This window comes from Lactuca sativa, chromosome 3 (genome assembly GCF_002870075.4).
Source record: "Lactuca sativa cultivar Salinas chromosome 3, Lsat_Salinas_v11, whole genome shotgun sequence".
Lineage (NCBI taxonomy): Eukaryota > Viridiplantae > Streptophyta > Magnoliopsida > Asterales > Asteraceae > Lactuca > Lactuca sativa.
Genome location: NC_056625.2, coordinates 125,836,125 through 125,856,717, shown reverse-complemented (window position 1 = coordinate 125,856,717; position 20,593 = coordinate 125,836,125). Strand labels below are relative to the sequence as shown.

At 32.8% G+C, this 20,593-nt stretch overlaps 1 protein-coding gene across 1 annotated transcript; it reads left to right on the top strand.

Moving 5' to 3' along the window:
* Window positions 1-11,144: 11,144 nt before the first annotated feature.
* On the top strand, window positions 11,145-14,712 carry LOC111907706 (ABC transporter G family member STR2). The gene is made up of 3 exons (XM_023903513.2): window positions 11,145-11,630; window positions 12,393-13,120; window positions 13,692-14,712. The coding sequence occupies exons 1-3, from the start codon at window positions 11,145-11,147 to the stop codon at window positions 14,674-14,676; spliced, it is 2,199 nt and encodes a 732-aa protein (XP_023759281.1). The 3' UTR covers window positions 14,677-14,712.
* Window positions 14,713-20,593: the final 5,881 nt, after the last annotated feature.

The window sequence follows — 20,593 nt, the reverse complement described above, 5'->3', positions numbered from 1 at the left end:
TTCCTTCACCTTGTCCGATCTATAACTTCCTTTCTAATTTCGATTTTTGTTCAAGGAAAATTTCTTCCTTGTGAACCGCTTGGGATTCAAAATCATCAAGGCATATTCCTCATTTGTAAGATCACATTCAGAGTGATCGGATTCAGATTCATCTTCTACCACGGTCCTACCTTTCGCACCAAGAGCTAGAAACCCCATACCGGAAACAACTTTCGCTTCCTTCGACACTTTACTTTCACGTGACTTAAAGAATTCCAGCCAACTTAGCCAAAGAGTAACATTTAAACTGCTCGTGCGCCTTGAGTATAGAAACAACTGCCATCCATTCAGACCTAAGCCCATTCATGAAGGTGATCTTTTTTGTCGATCACTTCTCGTCTAATAGTGTGTTTAGTCATCTTGCTGAGAAGATGGTTGTAGCGATTGAAAGTCTGAATCAGATTTTCTTCTGGCTTTTGTGCAAAATCCCCAAACTCCGAAAACAAAAGTGTTTGAGTCGAATGCTCAAGATCTGCTTCAGTGGAGTAAAGTTCCTTGAGCTTGTCCCAAATGGCTTTCGCAGTATCACATGAACTAACCAAACGAAACGTGTCTGCCTGCAAAGCAAATCTGATGATCCTCATCGCTTTAACGTTGCTAATAAGTTTCTCTTTCTCATCTTGAGGCACATCTTTCATGTCAAGAAGTAGTTGGTTGTATTCTTTCTGAGTTTTGATGGTTCTTTTGGTCTCTGTGTGAATGAAAGGGACTAGAGTAATGGCTTCCCATATTAGATAACCATTATCGTCTGAACCAAGAACGTAGTCTTCAAAATGGAGCGCCCAAACTTCATACTCATGAGGGAAAATTATTGGGATCCTTGTAGATGATCCAATACTGCTTGAGATATGCAAGGAGTTAATACTTAAGTCATCGTGTTGCATTTTATCGAGATCTTTGTAACCTGTTACGAATCAGATGTGCAAACTAAACAAATAATAAGGTAATATAAAGATTACAGTAAGTCGTCATAAAACCAATAAAGATGACTAAACAAGATCCTATATCAGCAGAAACCCTAGTAGCTCAACAAACAGAAGAGATGCATATAGATCACACAATCTCCTACTCTGATACGAATTGTTGGGATTAAAAACCTAAAAGGTCGATTAGATTGTAACGGGTAAGTAAAGAACACAAAGATGATCAAACAGATGTTGAATGATTAAAAGTCACGCCCCAGATGAACTCGATGGAGAATTTCAACTGTAGATGCGTGCTAGGGTTTACAAAAGATATCTTAACAAAAGCGATAACCATCTACAGTGCATGCATGCACTATTAATACTTAAACCCTAATAAATATGACGGCTTGGACATGCCCAATACCGTATACAAAATGGACTAACTATTACAAACCCAATGACACAACATCTATCACCTAACACCGTTTATTATTATTTTTTAAAAATTTTCAAACATTTAGAACCTTTCCACAAATGTATAAAGAATTAATCTTTTTTCAATGAGGGATTACTTAAAGATGAAAAGATATAAATATATTTTAAAAAAAAAATAATAATTAGTATTTGAAAATAGTCATATAAGGATGGCTATTATGAATATCATATATCAATTATATATAAGAGAAAAGTCTACATTACATATCAAAAAAATCAAACGTAAGCACTATAATATTCCAAAAAACTAAGATTTTGGCTGTATTTCATGTTTTAACATCCTAGTTTTAAAATTATCCGACATAATTAATATATTGCTAGTTCTTGCATTTAGTAATTAATTGGTCTATATGCAATAAATGGCAATATCATCTGTTTTTTGCTCACACAACCACACATACAAAACACAATAAGCTAAATGTATACTAAAAGATAACTCAACAAACATATGTTTATTTACACCGAAGTTTATGTACTAAACTAAAAGAAAACATAAATATATTTAACACTACATAAATACGGGTAAATGGGTATATATATTTAACACTACATATAATGTTAAATAAATTGTAGAGTTGGAGCATTATAATGTAAAAGTGATTTTTTTAGTACAGAGTTGGAGGTGTTCTAAATCTAAAATTCATTTACCCAATCTTTATTTATTTATAGATAAACCTATTAGGAGCCCACTGTGAGACATTCTTAATTTCTCATCACCCACCCTCACTCCCCCCTTCGTGTTTCACTACACGATCAATATTTAGGAGGCATAGTTTCTGAAAATTATATTTGATATATCATATAACATTTACAACAATGTAAAAGTCATAAACATTGTTGTGATCAACTAAGCAGATGCTACAAAACAAGAACAAGATTACAAAAAATAGAGAAGACTTAATCATATGTAAAGTTGAGTCTACTTCACGACATATGCCCTATGTGGTCTGACTACACTCTAAAAAACGACCATGTCTGTCGAAAAACTATAAAAAACGTAAATAAAAAAAAAGATCAATTTTTTGTCATCAGAGTTTACAATAAATAAAAAAACTATGTAATATTAAATTTTGTATTTTATTCTACGCAACTTTGAAAAATAACTATTTTATTTTTGCAGATTACAAATGTTTAGTCTATCTTTTCTTATGCCGATAAAAGATAAGGTCCGTATACTACACACATTTTACTCAAAACAAAAAAACAATACTCAACAAAAACAAACATTAACTACGTATAATAGTTATTTGATAAATTATCATTTATTAACCATGTTTTTATAGCTATTAATATCATTATATTAGTTGTCAATCATAGTAGTCGGCAAAATGACAAGTAACATTTTTTTTGGAATAAAATCGCAATTGTATCAATAGCATGCATAGTATTAGTTAATATTCTAATCAGCCACAAGAATACACGATACATCGAATAAATTTCCATCGCATTTGAAACTGGTTTTTCCATTCATGTGGTACCACGTACGGATGGGATGGCATAATGATATCATTGTAAATTTCTAATAATAATTATTTTTGAAAATATAAATTATAAAAAGCTTAAACATTGTAAATAATAAGAGAAAAAAAACACTATCTAAAAGTAAATATCGTTAAAAATTAAAATTTCTTTTTTTCTTTTCAAAACTTTGGATGCGGTGTCACAATGTGCTGTATCCTCCCATGATCCCATCCTAATCCACTACAATGTCCTTGACGCTGCCATGCCACTACTTCCGTTGTTTCCGCATCGATGCAAGTATGCTATAATACTACAATGTCTTCCAACTCTACAATATATTTAGGTAAAATACCGGCAGTAGTAAAAAAACAAAAAAAAAGATATTTTCAAAAAATAGACATAAAAATGGATTTTTTCGGATATAGACATGCATTCCGCGGAATCTACTGTAGCTCCACGGAATGACAAAATCGTAAATAAATCAATGTATTAAAAAAAAAACACTAAAGATCCATTCCGTGGAGCTACCTCCGAGGAATGAACTCATTCTGTGGAGGTAGCTCCGATGAATAGATCTTTAGTTTTTTGGTTTTTTTTTTTTTTTTTTTTTTTTTTTTTTTTTTTTCACATCGATTTTTCGAGGTTTAGATTCAATCCCCCAACTAATTATTTTTAAGAAAAGATTATCATACTATTATAATCTTTAATTGAAATTAATTAGTTAGAGAATTAATATAAACCCCGAAGAATCGATGTGAAAAAAAAACTCAAGATCCATTCCGCGGAGCTACACAATAGACTCCAAGGAGCTCCGCGGAGCTACCTCCGCGGAATGAATGTTTATATCCGGAAATGTCTATTTTGAAAAAACCCCTCATATTTTGACTATTGCCGGTATTTTCCTCTATATTTAACATTATATATAGTATTATATATAGTGTTGGATTTTAGTGTAACACTAAATATAATGTTTAATAAAGAACGATATACTTAGAATATTCTTTTTAATGTTAAATATAATATAATGGGTTGGATGATTTTAGTGTTTACAGTATTTTTTATACTATAATTATCGGTATAATGTAAAAAATAGTGTTAAGGGTTGGAGATGGTCTTAAGCTTCAGATAGTGGCTCGGCAAACACTACCATATTTCTCTCTCCTTGGTAAAGATGGGCCGAGGGTTAAGGAGAGTTGGGCAACATTTTGATTAAGATGGAGTTCGGTGAACTTGACACCACTACCTTCAGCCTTAGGACTAGTTCTGGATCTAAGATTTTGATAGGCTGGGGGCACAAAAATATCAAAACATATTTTTTAATTTTTTTATGGATCGTGTAAAAATGTTTTTTTTATATCAATAACGAAAGAACGTTGAATTAAAAAAAAAATTATTCAAATACATATTATATTATGTGTTTGTAAAACTAGAGGTACTACCAATACAACTAAAACATTATAAATTATAAATTTATGTTTTATAATATTAAAAAACAAAAATTAAAATCTAGATAAGAAAATTAGTTACAATAAAAAGTTAAAAACCTAGTTGAGAGTTGTTTTCTATGCATTATTATAGAGATATTACGTACTTTCCAAATGAGAAAATCATCAAGCAAAATAAGAGTATAGATACTAAATGAGGAAGTGTAAGCTGCAGTGTTTTTTTGTTCGTTTGTGTCGAACAAATAGCCAGAAGCATAAGAAAAGGCTAGCTTTTCGATTGTTTCTAGAGTAAATTACTGAAATGGTCCCTATGGTCTGGTCAAAATTACATGTTTGGTCCCTAACTTTTTTTTTGTACTCGGATTGTCCCTATGGTTTGATTTTATTGCGTTTTTCGTCCCTATGGTTCGGTCAAAATTGCATGTTTAGTCCCTAACTTTATGTATGTAAGGGACGAAAAACGCAACAAAATCAAACCTCAGGGACGATCCGAGTGCTAAAAAAAGTTAGGGACCAAACATGTAATTTTGACCAAACCATAGGGGCCATTTCAATAATTTAATCTTGTTTCTATGATTCTATCTACCTCGTGCAAGTCTGCGAGAGGTGCAGAGGCCCAAAATTTAATTTGGTTGGGGTCATATTTAATTCATATTAGTTTCATTAAGGGCCTTATTTGATGAAAAACAAAATTCCAAGAGTTCTTCTAAGCATATTATATTTATAAATTGACAGATCGTTGGGGCACAACCCCCATTCTCAATGCTTTAGATCCGATCATACCGTTAAAAGTTAACACATTCATATGGCGAGCATTACTGGATAGAATACCATCAGTTATGGCGCTTATAAAAAGAGGTGTAAAGATCGATTCAAGCTCCTGTAGTTCGTGCATAAGCGGTGTGGATGCCGCAAATCATGTACTGGTAAACTGTCCTTTTACTGTCATTGTTCGCAAAAGCTTTATTCGGTTGGTGTGGTATTACTCCTATAAGTGTTCAAAATATAGATGAGTTGATACAATATGCAGCAAATTGGGGTCGATGCCCGAAAAAGAGAGAGAGAGAGAGACTAAATGTAATGATGTTTTGGGGTCTTTAGAGAGCAAGAAATGATCGTATATTTCACGTAAGATTCACTAATCCAAGAGGGTGTGGTTGACAACATCAAGGCGATGGTCTACATGTGGATTAAATGTAGAGGCAAGAGTGGTATTTGTAATTGGGCTGAATTTTGTTGTGATCCATTTTGTTTTAATCTTTCTTATTTTCTTGTATGTTTGACATCTGATCCCCTATAGTTTATTGCTAATTTGGGTGAGTTTTTTTTTTTTTTTTTTTTTTTTTTTTTTTTTTTTTTTTTTTTAAATTTGGCCGTTTAAAAAAAAAAAAAAGATCCGCCCATGCTTAGCGCAACGAATGAGATATACAACTTAAGATATCTTCTATAATTTGGAATATGGAGTTGTAGGAAGTTGTATATGGAACTATGGAAGAATGGGAAATTAATCGGGGATAAATGATATGGAAAGAAATAACTTTCAACAAAATTTTAAGTTCAAATGATTATATTTTAGTTTGTAGGGATGTCTATTTATAGAGGGAAAATAAGGATTAAAAGAATAGGTACCGGAAAAAAACTAAAAAAATAAATAATAATAATAAAATGATAATTCAGAGTCGTCAGATGTTTGATCGGAGATCTTAAGTTAAAATTTATTAGAGGGTTACTAAGGGCATCTCCAACCCATCCCCAAACTCTATTTTTTCCCCCATTTCTTCCCCCGTTCTTCTCCAACTCTACCTTATTTTCACCTAATTTTTGGAGATATGAATAATATTCACCCATATATGGGGGAATACTATTCATATCTCCAAAAATGAAGGTGAAGTTTGGTTGTCAACTTTAGTCCCTCTCATTTTTATTTTATACATTTTTAGTTTATTTTATCTACTAATTATAATTTAAATGCAATATTTAATATTTATAATATCATGTTATATACTAATTTATATTAATTAATCATAAATATAGAGTTTAATTAGTAGAGGGGTGTATTTGACAATATATAGAAGTTATAAAAATGAAATATTCTAGGAATATACTTTTTGTGGTAAAAAATGAGATAGAAAATGGAGTAGGGTTGGAGATGAAACGCTATTTACTCCATTTATGGGGGGAAAAATAAAGATGTGTTGGAGATGGTCTAAAGCTATAAGAGAACTCAATTTGAGATTAAAGTGGTCTGATTAAGTCAAAATTCGGTTAGGATTTTGGGTTGTTTTGGATTGGCACTACAAGGAAAAATGTCATTACCGGCAACAAAAGTTGCCTGTAAAAGTCCCAAAAGTCGCCGTTAATACTAATAGCGGCGACGCGTCGCCGATACTGAGTCACCGCTATTGCTTCGTCGCTATTGATCAGTTTAACGCCACTAATGATAAAAGTCGCCGCTAATAAGGATTGTCGCCTCTAATAAGCTAGTCGCCGGTAATGACTTCTGTCGCGGGTAAAAGTGTTGCAGGTAATAACTTCTGTCGCCGGTAAAAGTGTCGCCGGAAAGTTTTTTTTCAACTTTTTATTTTTTTTTAATTAATGATTTTGGTTGCCGGTGATAATGTCGTCGGTAAAAGTGTCGCCGGTAATAACTTCTGTCGCCGGTAATTTTTTTTTCAATTTTTTAATTTTTTTTAATCAATGATTTTGGTTGCCGGTAATAATGTCGCCGGTAATAATAATATTCGATTAAATATCAAAACCAATAGTATCGACGCTAATTATTTTGGGATTGAAAAAACGAATAAAATGTCAAAAGTCATAATATCTGAGTAGCAAAACAACAAAATTTTTACAATCTACCAAGTAGCAAAACGTGACAACATATGCAAATAAAACCCATCGTTACATACCATCATTGTCGTTCCCATCGTTTCCTTGATTATTTTGGGATTGAAAAAACGAACAAAACTCATCCCTACATAAACAAAAACTATCAAAATACATTGCTATTTTTAAACTAAGATAGAAAACCAAAGTACATTGCTATTTCTTGCACATGGGACAAAAACCAAATTACCAAACTTTTTAGCAAATAATCACCACAAAACCAAAACTACCAAATCAACATGCATTTTACGACGCTAAAGTAGATTGCTATTTTTAAACAAAGATAGAAAACCAAAGTACAATGCTATGTCTTGCACTTGGGACAAAAACTCAATTACCAAACTTTTTAGCAAATAATCACCACAAAACTAAAACTACCAATTCAACATGCATTTTACGATGCTAAAGTAGATTGCTATTTTTAAACTAAAATAGAAAACCAAAGTACATTGCTATTTCTTGCACTTGGGACAAAAACCAAATTACCAAACTTTTTAGCAAATAATCACCACAAAACCAAAACTACCAAATCAACATGCATTTTACGATGATAAAGTAGATTGCTATTTTACCTGTGATGGTTGTGATGGTGGTTGTGATGGTTGCGAAGGCTGTGGAATCGTCGGGAGACCAGAAGGTTTGCGGCCAATGCCTCTAATGTAGCCACGTCGCTCTCCTAATACTTTCTCGAATGTAGCTCTTTCTTGAGCGGGTGTTAACTCACTTTCACCTTGAGTTTGTTCTAACAGCTCTTCAACTAACCGATTCTGTAACTCCCAAAAGTGAGTAACAATTAAATATAAATAAACATTTAAATATATGATAAAATTATAATTAAATACTTACATATTGTTGTTCCGATTCAGCAGTAACAAATACACCATTCTTATCGGTATGAGCTTTGCGAAATGTTCCGATTCAACAGTTTTATATATATATATTTTTTGTGTTTTTTTTCCAACTATAACAATAATTAATTTTTATTTTCTTTTCAATTATAGCATCCTACTGATAAGAAAACCACATAATTTTACATAATACATAAGAACATGAAATTCACATACTTTTACATACATATTATGTTGTTGTATTGTTCTTTTTTACCGTCGAGATTAAAATATATATAAGTTTTTAAACAATTTTATAATTTTTTTGTGTTTTTTTTTCCAATTCTAACAATATATTTTTTTTATTTTTTTTCAATTATAGCATCCTTTAACCTATTTTTATGGTAACCGATTATTATTGGTTATAGAAATATAACCTTATAAATTAATTTGAAGATTATAAATTAACTATATAACTTATTGGTTAATTAATTTGGAGTTAGCTTGGATAAAAACTAGAAACTTTCTAGTTTTTGTATATAAGTTTTTAAACAATTTTATAATTTTTTTTTTTGTTTTTTTTCAAATTATAACAATAATTTTTTATTCAATTATAGCATCCTACTTATACCAAAACCACATACTTTTACATAACACATAAGAGGATGAAATTCACATACTTTTACATACATATACCACATATATACCAAATACAAATACATACACATACACACAAAATAACATCCTACTTAAACCAAATAACATAATTTCACATATAGATAATAACATCCTATTTATACCAAATACAAAAGTTTCACAATCATATACCACATTTACAACAAACATACATACATTCATATACACACAATAACATCCTACTTATAACAAATACATATCATTTTTACCAAATACTCATATACCACATATACATCAAATACACATACATTGACATATATACAACAAATTCACATATATTCAAATTAAAAGTGAAATTCGCAAATGAACTTACCTTTCTTCAAGAAATGGAGTTAGAAATTGGTCCCAAAAGCTTTAACCACACCTAGAGAAATATGCTTGGAACAATGTGGGGAGAAATTTGTTTTTAATCCAAAACAACACCACCAAAAACAAATATATGAACAATTTATTACCATTCAATCACTAGATGAAGCTAAAAATCGAAATTAACATACAAATTGAAAAGGAAATTACAAACTCAACTTACCTTTGTTGAAGAAATGGAGTTAGAAATTGGTCCCAAAAGCTTTAACCACACCTAGATTCTTAATAGGACACAATGTGGGAAGAAATTTGCTTGGAACAAGCAAATAGAAGTGAAAATCGGAAGAAGCTGGAAACGGCAAAGGAAAGAAGCGCTGCATACAGAAAGCAAATGGAGAAATGATGGTTCCTCGTGCGTTTTTTTTAGCTGCGAGAGGCAATATCGGCGACGCCTTTAGCGGCGACAGGTAGAGCTTTACCAGTAACTTTTAGCAATAGCGGCGACAAACTGGAGGGAACGATGCCGCGTGTTTTTTCGTTAACTATTAGCGGCGACTTTTTTAACTCTTTAGCGGCGACAAATATGTCGCCGATATTAGGTTAGATAGGATAAGACACCTCACCTGTTGGATTAGATATATCATCGAATGGTTCAGATGTAACAGAGGGGGAAAGCGCGGATTCGGGTGCCAACCCTATACCGGCGACACTATTACCGACGACAAAGGGCTTTAGCGGAGACAATATCTAGAGTCTCCGCTAAAGCTCCTTGTCGCTGGTAAATGGTATATTTCTTGTAGTGTGGATTGACAAAATGTTGGATTGAAGAGGAAAAACAAAGTGGTTTGTGGGTCATAGTGCTTTTAGGCGCGGTTTGGATCGAAGACCTTGGCCTGCTAGCCTCACGGATTAGAGTGGTCTGATTGGGCCACCGACTACTCCCGTTGGACATTTTTTAGCATTAGTTTTTTATTGTACTTTCAACCTAGATTTTGACCATGAAAATGACTAAATTAGTGAAAACGCAAAACAAAATAGTTGATGACATTTCTTTATGTTTTCCAGAACATTTTGAATCAAGAGAAATGATAGGTCCCGTATAATAAAACACTAAGGTTGATAGATGTCATACCACACTTTTGTAATGTCATGTCATTTTGTGCTTTATCTCACAAAATTGGTTGGTGTTATACCACACTTCACCACAATACACATATTTATGCATGAATTACTACATTTGAGGAAGAATTTTTTTCCCAATAACTCAATCAACTCATACTGCACTTTTTTTGGGCCTCGGTGTGGTGTTTACCGCATACCATATCTTACCGCAGTATGTAGTAAGATGCATATCGTATGGTTTAATACACGGTCAATTCGTCCAATATTGATGTATTTTATTGTTTGGATTGTTTCTTCGTTTCAGCTTCACTTTATTGATTTTATGAATCCAACTTAAAAATGCAATTAAATTTCAAATTAAAAAAAAAATAAGAAAAATAATAGAAACTTTTCATTAAAAGTGAAATAATAATAATAATAATAATAATAATAATAATAATAATAATAATAAAATGCAATTGTCAAACATTGAAAAACCATAACATACACAGAACAAGTTAGAACACAGCATCAAATACAAAATATATGTTCATACTCACCATCTTGTTACCCTATTGCAAGCTTTCATTTCACTATCCTCAAAAAATCCCTAACATATCTTTACAAAATCAACGATAGCTACATCACAATGTTGACATCTTTACTCTCTTTCATTTGTAATTATTATACAAACCACAAGCAAATACCCCTCTTAACAAAAAATACCACACAACCCGTTAAACATTACGCTGTCCCAAAATATTCTTTCACGTAGCGGATTTACCTATCTAAGGACAGTTTCGTAATTTCAAACAAAGTTACAAAAACAAACGATGAAGTAAACAAGAAAATCCTTTTCATTTTCAGCAATGTATCCAATAACAATGTACACCTTTGGAACTCTCACCTGTCCAAACTAACCTCTTTTTAACACCTTTTCGAATTTCATGATTCTCATAAAACTTTTATCATCTCGAAATAAAATGAGTAATCATTATAACGGCGGCACACCCGACATGGTGATTGACATATCAAAGCCGATGAACTTCACCGGAGGTTTAGAGTTCATGAACTTAACGTATACAGTGATGAAGAAGCAAAAGAGTGAAGAAGGTAAATGGGTGAAACAAGAAGCTGATTTATTGAATAAGATTACAGGGTATGCAAGGAAAGGGTGTATCACGGCTGTTATGGGCCCCAGTGGTGCTGGAAAATCTACTCTTTTGGATGGTTTGGCTGGAAGGATTGCTAGTGGGAGTTTGAAAGGGAAGGTGTCGATGGATGGAATGGAAATGAACCCTAGTTTGATTAAGAGGACTTCGGCTTATATCATGCAAGAAGATAGGTTGTTTCCGATGCTTACGGTTTATGAAACATTGATGTTTGCGGCTGATTTTAGGTTGGGGTCGATTCCGAAAGCGGAAAAGAGGCAACGTGTTGAGGAATTGATTGAGCAACTTGGTTTATCGGTAAGGATCTAAACGTAAACATATTCTTCGGGATTGTTTGTGTAGCTGATATCAGACGACTAAATTCATCTGATATCAGATGACTAAATTACAGTCATCTGATATCAAATGACATGTCAATCATTTGATATAAAAAGATTACATGCTTCAATTATTGGAGTCATATAATCATTGTGGTCGAGTAATTTTATTGAATAATTAATCGAACAATTCAAATCTATCTTATATTCGATATTTCTAGATGAAGTTATTGAAATTTTAGTTTTTAGGTTTTTGTTTTGTTTTGTTTTCTGTTTTTGTTTTTCCTTTTTCAATAATTTTTCTGGTTTTCTCATTTAACGATGATATTAAAAAAAAGCAAGTAGTTTAATACTAAATAATATGAGGCGACGAAAATGAATGTCTATTATTTCAATTTTCTAAGTTATAAATTTATGTTCATTATTTTAATTATTTTTACCATAGTTAATCAATTAAAAACATATACGTAAAACATTATTTTTAGGAATTTCGGTTCAACATGGTCCTTTTCCGGTTTTGTATTTATAGAACGAATCAAACCTACAAATTCGGATTTTCTTATAACAAAAAATCTAACCGTCTACTTTTCTAGATGGTTGAGTTTTTCGGTTACAAATGCTTTGATTGTTTTTTTTTTGCAACCCCCCGTATCTAATGACGAAGCATATTTTTTCAGTCATTTGATATCGAACTGTATTAGAGGCAAATGTAAACTTACATGTTAAATTGTCTAACTTTTAGACAGCTAGGAACACGTATATCGGGGACGAGGGGAGGCGTGGAGTTTCAGGGGGCGAACGACGTAGGGTTTCGATCGGTGTAGACATAATCCACGGACCGTCACTTCTTTTTCTTGACGAGCCCACATCCGGTTTAGACTCAACAAGTGCTCAAAGCGTGGTTGAAAAGGTTCACAATATTGCACGTGCAGGAAGCACCGTGATTCTAACAATCCACCAACCTTCACACCGAATCCTACTTCTACTTGACCACCTAATAATACTGGCTCGTGGTCAACTCATGTACCAAGGACCCCCGAAAGACGTGGGGCTCCATTTGGGTCGTTTGGGTCGAAAACTTCCAAAAGGGGAAAACCCGATTGAGTTCTTAATAGATGTGATACAAAAATACGATCAATCGGAATATGGAGTGGATGTATTGGCGGAATTTGTGCTTACAGGTATGAAGCCACCACAACTTTCGGACGATGAAATGTCGTTTTCGACAATTCTTGCATCTCCTACGCCACCGCCTCGCAGGAAAAATAATCAACCGGAGAAACAAAATAGCTCCGGGAAGAGGCTTCATCTGCAAACCGTGGGGCGATCCGACCAAGAGAAGGATTTTGATCATAGTGTTAGAAGCCCATGGAATAATTCAAAGTCGTGGAGTCAAAGTGGAATTATGCAAGCGGTTGGACTCACTCCGACACGTCAACGTAGTTTTCAAAGAACTCCACACCCTGTAAGGTAAATAGTTGAGACAATGAGTTTATATACTCTAGTCAGTGTCACACATCATCTAGACATTGTTCTATTTGACTTTATATATTCAAGAGTCTTCTTTCTCCCCTTAATGGATCTTTTGGAGAAAAAAAATCTACGACTCCATATAGATCTAATAAACACCAAATTAGGGGAAACCCTACATACTTTATAATTTTTACCAATATAGACAATGCTTTTTAAAGTTATCAATAATAGCAAAGTACTTACATGTTTTTAACTATAATACGAACGTACTTACATGTTTTTATCTATAATAGTAACATACTTATATTTGTTTACACCTGATAGCAATGCATCATACCATTACTTACCAATAATGGCAACATACTTATATATCTTTATCGATAACAACAAAATGTAAAATAAAACTTGTAAGATTTTATAGACTTTGTGAAATATCTTGTTAATATCGATAAATAATCTAAGTATATTTACAGATAACAAATATTGTTATTATGTATAAAAAAAGTACATTGTCCATATTGGTAGCGAGAACTTGTCGACCATGACTTTGTGTCCCTTTTTTTTGCAGTGCATCACCTGGCTACTACACTTACTCAAGTGATATTGTAGCAGGAACCCCAACTCCACATAGTAGTGACTACACTGTCAACGAAGACGACTACCTCACCCCTACTAGTGGTCCAAATGTTGCAAGATACAATCACCTTGGTCCCAAATTTGCAAACTCTTTCTTTGAAGAAACATGGGTTTTGATCCGTAGAAACTTTATAAACATTAGAAGAACACCCGAGTTGTTTCTATCACGCCTCATGGTACTAGCCATCATGGGGTTCATGATGGCCACCTTATTCGTTAACCCTCATAAGTCAATGCAAGGAATCACTAACCGCCTAAGTTTCTTCATCTTCACTATCAGCTTATTCTTCTTCTCTTCAAATGATGCTGTCCCTGCTTTCATCCAAGAACGTTTCATATTCGTTCGTGAGACTTCTCATAATGCATATAGAGCATCTTCCTATACTATTTCTGGTGTAATCACATATCTACCCTTTCTCTTACTACAAGCTGCTGTCTATGCTGGCATCACTTGGTTTGCATTAAAGTTAGAAGGCCCTTTTGTTTACTATTTGGCAATTCTCTATGTTTCTCTTCTTACTACCAACTCATTTGTGGTCTTTGTGAGCTCGGTTGTTCCAAATTATATTCTCGGGTATGCTGCTGTTATTGCTTTCACGGCTTTGTTTTTCTTGTTTTGTGGGTATTTTGTGAATAGTCATGATATTCCTAAGTGTTGGAGATGGATGAATAAGGTGTCTACTATGACGTATCCGTATGAAGGGCTTCTAATGAATGAGTACCAAAGAGAAGAAGTTTTTGGACAGACTCTTATTGGGACGAATGTAACTGGAATTGATATTCTACAATCTTTGCATATTTATCATGAAAGGGATCCGAAGTGGGACAAGATATATATGATGTTGGGGTGGGCAGTTTTTTATAGGATCTTGTTTTATATCATTTTGCGTTTTGCTTCAAAGAATCAGCGTACATAAGCGGTGAAAGAAAAATGTGAGGCTGAATTAGCTTTTTGAAGTGGTAATAAGAAGAAAGTGTTCAGAAACAGGAAATTTTAGCTTGAATGAACCCTATTTGTTGCAGGTTTTCTTGTATTTAATCTTATGTATACGGATATGTATCACTTGTGAAGTTGTTCAGATTTGATGAAGATCTTTGTAAATGAAATGGCATCAATGTACAATTACTAATAAAAATCATTTCAATCTATGCATTCAAATCGTTGAAAGTTTTCCTACAAATACGACATTCAAATTTCATAGTAAGATGCAAATACTCCCTCATTTACAAAAGAAGGATCAAATGGGTTATATCTAAAACGTGTATAAAACATTGTTGCTCTTTCCTAAACAAGATTCATATCAAATGTTTTTACAATAATTAGATAGTTTGACATCAACGCTTGATAGGCATCACCTTTTCTTTTATTTGGAATGCACTAACATGTAGGAAATAAGTAACTGAAAACATGTATGCATAAAAGAATGTCGGCTTTTAGCACATAAAAAGAACTTGTTTATGCACATATTTTACAGTGCTTAACTTGTATAAAGTAAAGATTAATCTTTTAAAGAAAAATGGATGTTGTGTATGATGCTACAACTGCTTATAATATGAGACACTTTGCAAAGGAGTTACATATTTCAATATTTTTCAGAAATTGGTAAAAATACAAATAAAGAGAAACTAAAAAAAAGTATATTCTCGTGTTCATTACACATGTCTTCGTATTAGAAAACATACTTAGCTTTGTAAATATGCAGAAGGGTAGTTTGGTAAATTGTTGATATAAAGTTGTTAAGTTAGTTGTTCAATGTTTAATTAGTGGTAGTTTGGTACTTTGATAAATCGTATATATGTAGTATCTTACAGATCATTTTCAATTAATGACTCTATCTCTCTCTCTCTCTCTCTCTCTCTCTCTCTCTCATGTAAGACTTCGTTAAGTTTAAAATTAAGTTGATGTTGCATTTTGTTAATTTTCATTGCTGAAAATGTGACAATAGATTTGGAAGCACCGGCGAATGAATAAAGAGGAAAGAAGATGCTCTCAGCCAAGCAAGAAGCCATATATATCACAAGTTAGATGCATCAAAATAGATTTTATGTATTTGTTTTCTTTTTTCAAATATAATTTTGTGTCCTCAAATAATTTTCCTTCTTTATGAGGATAATTAGAGCCAGTATATAATGCAAGATGTTTGTGTTTGGAGCATTAACCTTGAAGATCTAAAATTCAAAGCATCATTTACACTAATATTATTAATCTTGTTTCTTTTTCAATACATTTTAATACTTTTAATTTGAAATTCTTTTTTGATAATTGTATAACCATCAAAATTATCTTTCTTCTACTTACTAATTTACTCTAACTGAATTGTTTCAATAACACCTAATCAAGATGACGATGAAATTGAAGATATAAGGAACGATGACATAAATTCAACTCTATTTCTCAAAACTACGAACATAATTATTAGAGAGAAAATTGTAAATTTAGTCTCCATGGTTTGCTAAAAATTTGGTCCCTTTTTGGCCTATTTTGGTTATGGATTTGGTCAGTCAAATTCGAACTATTTACCCTTTTGATTTCATTTTTCCATTATTTAATTGTTTTGTTTACATAAAAAAGTTAAACAATTTTTTTTTTTAAATTTGATTGAAACCAGATCAACGATAAAATTTGGTCAAAATGACTGAATATCTATAATTTTAAAAGTCGTTGGATTGAAACTAAAAGAAATTATCAAACCACATGGACCAAATTTTCATTTTTTCTCATTTTTATAAGATTATCCAAATTTTGGGTGTCGTTGCTTTTTGAGATCAAATTACAACGTGGAACACGCACTATCCTTTATATAATTCTCAATTCTCATAAATATATATAATTTACCAATATTTATCAAAGAAATATAAGTTGTAACTTATAAAATATGTCATATGGTTTCGGTTGGTATCATCTCCGAACATATAATATAATGATTTTTGTTCGGAGAAATTCGAAGGGTGTTCTATAGGGATTTCTGGACACACATTTCCTTTGAATTCGATGTTATCATTACCATGGGTCGGCTTTCCGCCAATTGGGCTGAAATTATCTATGCTGAAACGCGTATGAATATTTCGCTTTTCGTAGGAGGGTATGTATATGTCCACGTGGAGAAAACTCTAGGATCTCTACCTACTATTTCTGTGATGATGGTGCATAAGTTCCGAGCGAAGGGATGTGAAGTCTTCTTTGCTCATGCGGTCGAGAGTTCTAAGAAGACAACGAGTCTTTATGATGTGGAGGTTGTTGGGGAATGTACATATGTTTTCCCTGATGAATTGTTGGGTTGACCACCACCAAATCAGGTGGAGTTCAAGATTGATCTTATTTCAGGCCCGTTTTTTATAGCCAAAACACCTTATCGACTGACTTTTTCGAAAATGAAGGAGATGATGTCACAACTCCAAGAGATGCTTGAGTGGTGATTTATTAGTCCGGGTTCATCGCCTTGAAGAGCTCCAATCCTTTTCGTTAAGAAGAAATATGGCTCAATGCGGATGCATATTGACTACCGGGAGTTGAATAAGATGAGTGTGAAGAACAAGTACATATTCACGTGGATCAATAATATTTGTGATCTTAAGGAGCTTGCCATTTTTTGAAGACTGATTTGTAATCTGGTTATCATCAAGTATAGTCAGTGTGGGGATGTTCCTAATACAACATTCGTGACACGTTATGGGCATTGCAAGTTCATAGTGATGTTATTCATGTTGACGAATGCTCCGATAATTTTCATGGACGGAATGCATAAGGTATGTCGTCCATTTTTGGAAAAATCGATCATTGGTTTCATAGATAACATTTTGGTGTACTCTCGAAGTGCCGAAGATCATCGGAGGCATTTGCGAGAGGTTCTTGACACACTGCGTAGGGAGAAGCTTTATGCAAAGTTCTCCAAGTGTGAAATTTGGTTGTGTGAGATCCAATTTCATGTACACATGGTAGGGAATGAAGGTATCGAAGTAAATCCAGCTAAAATTGAGGTCGTAAAGAAGTAGTCCAATCCAAATATTCTTTTGGAGCTTCATGGATTTAGTTGGATGCTGTTAGAGATTTATCAAAGATTTTCTCCAAGATTATAGGTCCACTTACCAAATTGACGAGAAAGTCATAACCTTTCGTCTCCATTGATAACCAAGATGAGGCATTTCAGCCTCTGAATAATCTTTTTTGTGGGGCACCTATTCTTTCCCTGCCTAAGGGGAATGAGGATTTTGTAGTATACAACGATGCATCCTATTCTAGATTAGGGTGTGTGCTGATGCAATGAGGGAATGTGATTGCATATGCATCTCAAAAATTGAAAGGTGCGAAAGTGAATTACTCGGTGCATGATTTGGATCTGGTTATGATTGTATTTACTCCCAAGTTATGGTAACGCCACCTTTTTGGTATAAAATGTACAATATTTATTACCACAAGAGCTTGCAACACATTTAGTTCCAGAAGGAACTGGATATGAGGCATCGGTGTTGTATTGATCTACTTTTCGGTTATGATTATAAGATTAGTTACCACCATGTTGTTGGATTAGGTGTCTAAGCCAATAACTAAATTGATATATACTTGAACTATTAGCAAATTTCTTTTGGGTTGCCCTCAAAACTAGTAAGTGAATAGGATGACTTTTATAAAGAGAGAGAGAGAGAGAGAGAGAGAGAGAGAGAGCGAGAGAGAGAGAGAGAAAGAGATTGATTTATTGATTTATTATATGATTAAAAAGTCATTTATTAATATATTGTGAGAATAATATGTTAATTAGAGTTATTATTATTATTTATTTAAGAATTAATCAGAAATTAATCAGAATTAATTGGATTAATTAAAAGTACAAGAACCTAAGCTGTAATTGTTCAATAGTTAAACAAAAGGGTTTCCAGAACCTTCCACAAGTGGTGGACGGTTTCGAGCTATATTCTAGGGTTTCTAGAATATCCCTTGAAGATAATAGGAGATTGGATAATTACCTGATTTGAAATAATAATATTATATTCAAATTAGGGTTTCCTAGTGTAACTATAAATAGGCCCTTAACGCTTCATATTTTCGGCCACTCCTCCTCTCAAGAGAATAGCCAAAAATCATTCCCTCTCATCTTTCTATCTTCAAGTTTCCTTAGTTGCTAGGGTTTGGGTGTGAGACATCAGAGGCACGAGATTTTTGGTGCTTTCTTGCAAGAGCTTTTGAAGAAGGATTTCATTGGGTATTTACAAGAATAATCAAAAAGGTATGTAAACCCTAACCCTCTTATGAATTTTGATTAAACTATGGTTTCTATAGCGTTCTTTGATGTTCATAGATTACAACATTCAATAGGGAAAACATAGATCCAAATTAGGTTGCATGTGAACTTAAGAGTTAAGTTATTTTCCACCACATGGTTTTTGTAACCTATAAAACCTTTCAGTGGCATCAGAGCCCAATGTTTTCAATTGAATATGCATAATAATTGAATAGATCAAATTAGTGTTTATAGAAATTAAACCCTATGGCTTGAAATATTCAAATTGGCCTAGGTTTCTTGAAACCATAGCCTCCTCCCTTAATTTCAAAATTTTCTAGGGTTTGTTAGAGTTTCTTATTTAATAATTATTGTTTTAATTTGTTAGAATAGAATAATTAAAATTGGATAACCCAATACCTTTACTTTTCGAAATTTAGTAGGGATTGGATTATGATTAAATTTAATTCATTTGTTTAATAGTTAAATAGTAAATAATTATTTAATCATCTTGTGATTTAAATTAGTTTAATTAATTGTTAATTAAAAGATAAATATTAAATCATAATTGGTTTAATTTTAAATTCATTTAATTTTTATTAATTTTTTAAAATTTAATATTAAACCTAGTATTTTAGAAAAGTTTTAAAATACACCTTATATATATACTATTAAAAGTTTAATATATATTATATGTATAAGAAAAGTCAATCAAATCGCTAATACATCTCATTCACAAACCCATGCTATAAGGAGGGGGGGGGGGTATAAGGAAGCAGCCTATAAAATGACCGTCATTCGGTGTCTACTCTCACCCACCACTCCTTTGTATGGTGGAGGGTCGTTAGCCAAACAGATTTGATAGGACATAATCTCGTTAAAAGTATAATGATATAAAAGTACTAGAGCTTTCCTTAAATATTCCCACTCTAGTTACTTTAAAAAATATGAAAAGTATGCTAATCCATGAAAACGCACATCATATTTTAATATGTCATTAGTGGAGCGTGTGTGGTTAACCGACACACTAATAGGGACTTTAAAGATAAATGATGGGCATCTCAAAAATTATCATTGTTAATGGAGCACGTGTGGTTAAACGTCACATTAATTAGAGATGATAAATGAAATTTAGGTTGCCAAGCATGTTTGCATGGTTATTCACATCTTGTTTGTGATCCTCGACATCTCAGTCACAAATAGAAGAGCATAATTTGAGATTAAACATGTCATTGATAAGATTCAATGAATCTCAAAAGATCTAGGAATTTCATAGTTTAGAATTGGTGAACTGTTTTACCTACCTGCATAAATTCGCGATAAGATTACGACATCCCTCTTCTTAGATGTTAATTGTTATATTAGATCCTAGCCTTGAATATTTATTATTGGTTAAAATATTAAGTGTTTATGTCATCTAACTAAAACTACCGTTTTTATCTATAGATTTCTACTCCTAGTGATGCTTCTGCTTCTCAAACCTCCACCTACAACTCGAACTCTTTGTTGCTCTCGATCGTGTCCAAGGTAACATTGGATGGAACCAACTACAATGATTGGATGTGAAACATCAAGATGGCTCTTCGATTAAAGGGCAAAGAGTATGTCCTTATAAAAT